Here is an 8497-nt window from a genome sequence, read left to right on the forward strand (position 1 = left end):
TGGTGTAAATTGAGGAAATGGTTCTTAAAGGACCTTTCTTCAGAATATATTCCAAATAAGCTGAAAATAGAAACTAATTTTTAGGTATTATACGAACACATTGCTAGTCTATTCTCGTGAAAGTTTAACTGAATTTCCTAATTGTTATAATAACAGTTTTAATAACGTGTTTCATATAATAACGAAATAAAGAGATTAACATGAATGCAAATATATCATATTATGAACCTTTATGGTTCATTCTTTATTTACGATGGAAGTCTCACGTTATAAGTAAATAGCAAATGGATAAATATATGAGAAAAAGTAATCATGAGTAAAGAATGACAAAAATCTTGTTTATTGCTTCTTCACATCAAACAGTTAATCTCACAATATAAGGATAAGTAATTCATCACAAATGTTTATAAACATTATGTATATGACTCACAAACACATATATATTACCATATCATATCAAATAGCCTACTGATGTACATATTTTCTGTATTAACGATACATTTCGCGGCTTACCAAGGTCCTTACAATGTTCATGTATGCCTAATTCATCACTAACTGACATAAATATAAAATGGATGATATATAGGCAGTTTCACAAAGAAACGTATTTACGTTCCACACAAGTAGTTTCTTATGTGTAACATTTTTAATAATCAGGAATTATTTCTTTCGTTCGCTATTGCTACTAAAATTGATAGAGCCACATTTAGAACCACTTTCTTTGAAAGTAAAAATATTAGAACGTTTACGCTGTGGATAAAATCTTGAGATTTGTAAGGTATTCTTCGCTTCGGTTGTTGGAAGAACAAATGTATGTCTTCACGATCTTCATACATTGACACTAACTTTCCTGCAATTGTAAAAATCAAAAGAACGCAGGTAATCTCAAATTTGTACTAAAATGTGGTGCAAGTAACAAAAAAGTCACAAAAACTATCTGGAAGAATTCGTAAATGTCACAATTTAAATTGTGTTGTTAAAAATAATGCTTCATCGCTGGAAATGAAAGATTAGCTTAAAAATCATGAAAATAGTCATGGTTAGCTGTATGGCTGACGACATGATCCAATCCATTAAGGTCTAATCCAGTTTGAAATGATAATGTCAAGCAGAATCTGAGAATCAGAATAAAATGTGAAAGGTTATAGCATTTAATCACAAGCATTGTGAAGTTAAGTCCGCATTTTAACTAGAAATTTCCAATTGCTTTAACCGTCTATTTTGATGGTCAAAACGATGTTTCTAAGTGCTAAATGGGTGGGAAGAGCACAGACAGGCAATTGTGTAGCTTTGTGCTTAATTCCAAACAAAGAAACAAGTGCTAAATGAATTCGAATTTCGGCTAGTTCATAGAATTTCATAACATGTAAAGTAATGCTGATCAGTTCAAACGACTTGACATTTTTCAATTAAAATATATATATATCAGACATTTTCTCAATCTCTTTCACATCTGTAAAAGGATTATTAACTTTTGGTAGTTTTTGATAACCTATTTTATCTGTTATGTTCGACTTTTAGAGAGGGATGAAAAAAATAACTTTAAAAGATTTTGAATATATATATAAATTAGTAAGACAATTACAGCCAATATAAAGTCACAATGGAACTGGGTATATAGAACTAATCTACATTTTAACACTGACATTTCATAGGTACTACACTGGAATTGAAAACTGATCGATTTCAGGAAGGGTACGTAACAGCCCTATTCCACGCAGTATGTTTATTCACTTCTATCATAAAGATATGTTCAGATCGCGGATTTCCAAGACAGTTATTTTTTTTAATCGTCTGAATCTTGAATAACCAAAGTGTGAATTTTTAATAGATTTTTTATTTGCAATGCTATTCAACGGATGGCGAAGAAGTTTTGGTTACATACATAGATATTGATATACACTCTACGTAAACTTACCTGCACAACTTCGCCTTCAAATTTTACACATATACATATCCATGAATTTAAAGTTTCTTTTCTTTTTTAACTCGTGTTTACAACTTTCGAGTAGAACCAAATTAAACGTAATGAATACTAGGATCGGACTTAAAAATAACCTCACCAACGACTCAACTATTACATTCAGAACAACGGGACAGATATACAATAACCTCCTCTCTTCAGGGCAAATAGAATAGAACTCAAATGTTGGATCCCGAGCGCTATTGTTCTCCATTTATCCCTGGGGACTAAGTGGACGACAGACATTAAAGGGTCAATGTTACCAATGCTGGTTACCCAGGGGGACATTACAGCAGTACTCTGTTTTATTGCCTCTGCAATAAAGTTACGGTTTTAAGAAAGCTTTTAAGAGTTTCGTTATGGGTGTACTAGTTCCCATCTATTTCTCTTTGTCAGAAGTCAAGTGTATGTTTTTTCTTTATCGCCACGCCAATAAACCAGTATGCTAAGACTCGCGTTACAATGTACGCCTAACTGAATAACTGCTGTTAACTGTACTATATACACTATACATTGATATAATAATAGAAACATTTCTGTCTTGTCTATCATTTCGTTTCACCAGCTCAAACATCTTGAGTGTCCTGATTTGTCTTGGTATTTCTTTCGAATCTCTGACTATTTCTTGAGATTTTACTACATAACTTACCACATGTCACGAGTCAGGATTCCATCTTGGTTTTCATGTTAGAGGTAAGTGTGGTTTCCACCTGTCTGAGCTTTCACCCTATTAACACTTGAATCGCCTAATTAAAATAGCATGGAACTCAAAGCATTCTGTATCAAGACAACTTCATTTTCATATGAAGAAAAATAGTGCTAGAAACACGAAAATTTATCATTAGAGTCACACCATTTACCACTGCATGGAACATTTCGAAGATAACATCCGTTCTGAGATTGAGGATTTGGATGAGATATGTTGACTACAGAGAAGATTCCAGAATGTGTGAACAATCTAAACAGGCATCTACCGATCCAAATCACAATGTAAATAGGATATAGTAACTTCCTATTCCTAGATGTAACAATTAACAATATGTCAAAGGATTTAACGGGAATTTCAAAGATACGATTAAATAACTGAACAATAGATAAAGCTACGCCTTGGGCTTCTGATGAACATGATTTGTAATATAGAGGATGATAAGAAACAAACATCATTACGATCTATTGCATGTTCTTTTGAGCAACATATTTCAGACCTTGGTTTGTGCATAAGAGACACTATGGGAGGGAAGGAAAACAAAATGGAAAGAAAAGAACTTGAATGATAAACTTAAGGAGGTTATAGTTATGAGTGATTCTTTAACAGGGCATGTGAATAGGGTAGCCTGTGGGGTAAATAGGGGGAAAATAATTAGATTATGCAACCCAGGAACACGGGGGGGGAGGATATAATTGACAGAGCAAGAGATATAATAAAGGGGGATAGCAATAGTACAATTTTTGTTATGCACGTAGGGGCTAATGACGTAGGGAAAGGTATGTCAGAGCTAATTGATAAGTACAAGGTGTTGATAAAGGCATATAAAGAAAAGGGTCATAATTTAATTGTCTCAGGGATACTGCCAAGAATTAATTGTGCGATAAAATTATAAGTAGGTCACTAGGGCTGAATGCTAGGCTTAGGTTAATATGTAACGATGAGCAGATTAGCTGTTTGGACTTGTGGGATTAGTTAGTGGGAGAAGATAATTTTTTGGAATGGATGTATGTAACGATAAGCAGATTAGCTGTTTGGACTTGTGGGATTAGTTAGTGGGAGAAGATAATTTTTTGGAATGGATGTATGTAACGATAAGCAGATTAGCTGTTTGGACTTGTGGGATTAGTTAGTGGGAGAAGATAATTTTGAGAAATTTTTAAGATAGGAAGTGAGTAAAAAGTAATGTAAGAAGTATAAGAAATAAAACACATAACTTTAGGACACTGGCAGGAATTTGATATAATGGGAATAATTGAAACATAAATAAATGTAGATGATTTTGACGACATAAATTTCTTTGAAATACAGGATTATACGTTATTTAATATAGATAGAATACTAAAGAAAGGGGAATGAGTAGCTTTATAAGTAAAATGTGAGTTACATCCTGTTCAAGTTGAAGATATCAAATACAATAGCAATGAGGTTGAATCCATTTCGGTTTCTATTAGCAAATATAAAGGGAAGAGGCTTTTAGAGGAAATTTGTTACAGATCACCAGATGATACTGATGAAATTAAATAGAAACGTTTCAGTGAGATAAAGATTTCAACTGTTAATGAGGTCATAATTATGGTTGATTTTAATTTCAGGCATATAGATTGGGAGATACTAGAGTCAAACCATGAGGGAGAAAGGTTTTGCTGCATATGGAGATCAGCAATGATGATATTTTGGTTACAAATTTCAAACAAGCAAACTTTGAAGGGATACAACAGGAATTATCTGTGGTGTATTTGGCAGCTGAGTTATTTGGATACACTGATTAAATGTGGAATGTTTTTAAAGATAATTTTTTTAAATATTGAAGATGAACGTATTCCTTTTAGAAAGAAAAAGGTAGCTACAAGTTTCTTAAGCCATTCAAGCAGTGTGCTGTTGCTAGTGCTAGGGAAAATAGGATTTTAGGTTGTATCTACATATATGTTGAATACAAGTCTAAAGAAGTTATAATTTCATTGTATAGGTCACTGGTTAGGCCACGTTTGCCGTATTATGTTCCGTTTTGAGCTCCTTACCTTAGGAAGGACATTGAATTGTTGGAAAGGGTTCAGAGGAAGGTACTAGAATGGTGCCTGGGATGGAGGGGTTGTCTCCAAAATTATTTTCTATTGGAAAATGAAGAGTTAGAGGGGATCTGATTGAAGTGTTTAAGATTGTTAAGATAACTTATAATGTTGATGAACCCTCTTTGTTTCAATACTTAATGATAGGACTATGGAACACAAATATAAATTTTGGCAGGGTAAGAATCATCTTCAGCTAAGAAAGTTCTATTTTTCTAACAGGGTGGATGGCTTCTGGAATGGTTACCTTCAGATGTTGTAGAGTCAGTAAATTTAAGTGAGTTTAAGAAAAGCTTGATAACTTTATGAATGATAAGTGCTGGCTTTGAGATTTGTTTTTTTTAATTCAATAGTTTTAGTTTAGTAGGATGAGACAACCTAGACAGATCAATAGGTCCCTTGTTGTCCCTAATACTATGTTATGTGAATATTGTACCCAATAAAACTTGAAGAAAATAAAGAACACTGATATTAAGAACAAGAACAAGCCAAAAATCTCATGGAAAATATATAAAGGCTACGCAAACACCATAAAATTAAAACAGCTTTCAGAAGCGCAACACAGTGAAATCACAAACCGTCTATACACTAACGGAAATTAAAAGCATCATTTATAACATCGTTTGTTTGTGTAGATTCCAATAATTGGAGACAAAAAATTAACAAACCTTTAGATGCACATAAAATACACAAAACTCTGTAGTATCATCTGTGTGAAAGCCTTTTGACAGAAAAGGATATACAACAAAACGTAATAATGCTAAAGTAAAGGGGATATGAACTATGAACCACTTGAAAAAAAAAGAAACCTTTTACTTCCGGTTGATTGATAACACATTTAGCCAGCCAAGACTAGAAGTCAAGAAAACCTTTTCGAAACCATCTAAATAGTTAATTCAGGGCACAATGGGATGAGAACCAGAACGAGTAAATAGTACCCCTTTTCACATAAGGCTCGAGACCGAATTCCGGTCTCTGCCACACACAGAGACCTTCTTAGGATTTAACATAGAAGCAGATTAGCTATCGAAATTAACTGGTAGTTAATAAATAATAATGTTAACGAAAGAATAACTAATCAGTAATTAGAGTTGGGTTACACTAAGAAGCTAGTGTTCATGACAAGGATGCCAACATGGCACCATCAAAATACATTCGTAGTTAACAAAATCTGTTTACTTGTAAATACGAAAGTCTGATTGGAAAAGTTACCAACTTGTGAAATATTCGATTACAATCATATATATATATATGTATACACACACATACATATAAAACATATATACACACATACATATAAAACATATATATATATACATACATATAAAACACATAAAATATTTTCAAGAGAGAATCAAAATATAGGAATTATAAAAATTTAAAGAAAATTCGGATGAAAACAAGAAACCGAATTAATTGCTTAAGAATGTCAAAATATATATATATACATTTAATATCTAAGCTTTAAGTTTAATGATAGTCAAAATATATAGTTATATATTTTTTTTACATCTGTGTCTAGCAACATGTGAGATATTATGTAACACTAACCATAAATATTACTTTAAAACTTTATCTCACAAGAAAAATGGTTTTTACCTTTTTAAATGTATCAGTAAAAGTATAGTATTTTGGACAACATAAAACTAATATTGTTGTTCAAACGTCATTCAGGTTACTACTCTGGCAGATTACGAAGATTTTTTGTTACAACTGAAACAGACTAGTTAATGTTGTTATACCGAAGTTTCAGAGCTTAATCGTAGTACAAACTTGTTTGTCTTAGGGTCAATGATTTCTTCGATAATGTTAAAATGTGGTAACTGATGAACTGTTACTAGCAATGAAACGTCATTCTGACGTAACATAAATACACATCCGGCTTCTACAGCACGCGAGAGAAGTGTGCCACACACCAAAGCCCACTTCTGAACAGGCTTTTGTTCTTTGTCACTCTGCAATATGGGTGATTCTGTAATATACTTTTCAAGGAATGTACGCGGACTCAAGTCGTGGCTTAAACAAAGTGCTAAGTGGTCGAGGATAGCTTGCATGCTATGTCGAGGCTGTTGTCTCGTGATTCTTAGATACTTTTGAAGAGCACGTGCCATGGAAGGGAAGATGGACTGAGCTGCCTCTGTTGGATCCATGGGTATTGCTGGACCTAACAATGATAACGAAAATTGATCAATAATTTACCCTAACTATCTTTATGGGATGAACACCTTTTCCTAGGGAAGTGTTATTATAAACAATTATATTTGTCACATAACAATAGTATTAGTATGTTTAAACACTACATTCTGTATTTGGTCCCTTAGGGACATTCCCAAGAAAAAATAGCGCATAATAGTATTTCAAGCAAACTATGCCCGCTACATCCATTGCGGAGACGCGTTTCGCTCAATACCAGAGCTCATCAAGCCGGCTGGGATACAATAAATACAGTAGTTAGTAGTTTGAATTTTATTTATATAAGTCATTTATTATAATAAAAATTATTATGGTGTTAATGTCTTTTCCTTAATAATAACATGATTAAAACACTAAATATTTAAAACGAATTTCAAGTGAGCCATTATCGCGTTTAATAAGTATGCCGACCAAATTATCTTTTACATAAATCAGAAAGCATATTGCCGCTATATATCATTTGAGTCATACACTCCCAGAGAATTTTATGACTTCAATATTCCTAAAACGCATTATCAGTTAACGTTATCTTCACACTTTATTCATTTGAAGTTGAATGTTCAAAGTATTAAAATTCTATAATTATTGGATTGGGTGTATTTCCTTAATAATGCAGTAAAAATAATTCAACTGCAGTGTCAGGAATATACGTTCTATACTATGTAATAAACGAACCGTTTTCTGTTATTTTTCTGGGGTCTAGATTTTTCCAGGTACAAAATTCACCCGAGTGTACTTTGGAGAATATACATGTATATATGTCGTACATCAGTATGATAGCACGATAGAAATGTAATATCGTTGAAATTAGCATCGTTGGAATTAGCATGAATTATAATTTTGACTGATATCATTCTTGCATTGCGTTATCCAATGCTAGCTGGTACATAATCTTCCAAAATCTTCACATATCGAAATTTGAGTTTTGTCTTTACTACATAACCTGGCAAATAAATGTTTCTTTCTTTGTTTGTTCTTTTGAATTTCGCGCAAAGCTACACGAGGGCTATCTGCGCTAGCCGTCCCTAATTTAGGAGTGTCAGACTAGAGGGAAGGCAGCTAGTCATCACCACCCAATTATATCACATACATATAATTGTATGTTTTGAAAATCGTAGATATCCTCAAACTTTACTTCCGAAGCTATTTTTCCATGACTCTGTTAGTCAGTTGACCATTAACAATCGAAGTCGCGTCTGGTGATTTTTGTACATCAAATATTTGCCCCCCCCCTTATCCTGATTTAATGTGATTTTAGCAGATTGTAGAGGAACTATGACTAACAGATAAAACACGGGAACCTCCCCTTACCTATTTCAGTCACAGTTTAGATCATACACAATTATATACAATACACACTGAGAAAATGTGGTAACATACTTAATTTGATAGTAAGAATTTCAAGACAGTCGATACAGAAAACTTTATCAGTTAAAGACATCATAGTCTTCAAACAGGTGGGTCCAGAAAAACAAACAATCTGTAAAACATTCTCAGGAAAGTTGTCCATAGATATGATTCCTTGGAAGATAAGAGATCATATATATAGATATGATTCCTTGGAAG

General features: G+C 33.0%; 1 protein-coding gene across 2 annotated transcripts in view; it reads right to left on the reverse strand.

Annotated features, from left to right (window-relative positions):
- Positions 1-213: 213 nt before the first annotated feature.
- The window catches only part of LOC106458420 (vang-like protein 2), a 25680-nt gene continuing 17396 nt past the window's right edge, over positions 214-8497 (reverse strand). For both annotated transcript variants that reach the window (XM_022384632.1, XM_022384633.1), the window contains exons 3-4: positions 6338-6902; positions 214-850 (exon numbers count right to left, since the gene is read on the reverse strand). In XM_022384632.1, the coding sequence (XP_022240340.1) occupies positions 6475-6902 (428 nt within the window). In that variant the 3' untranslated portion in view covers positions 214-850; positions 6338-6474. The remainder of the gene's footprint in view (positions 851-6337; positions 6903-8497) is intronic.

This window comes from Limulus polyphemus, unplaced genomic scaffold (genome assembly GCF_000517525.1).
Source record: "Limulus polyphemus unplaced genomic scaffold, Limulus_polyphemus-2.1.2 Scaffold460, whole genome shotgun sequence".
NCBI classification, from domain to species: domain Eukaryota; kingdom Metazoa; phylum Arthropoda; class Merostomata; order Xiphosura; family Limulidae; genus Limulus; species Limulus polyphemus.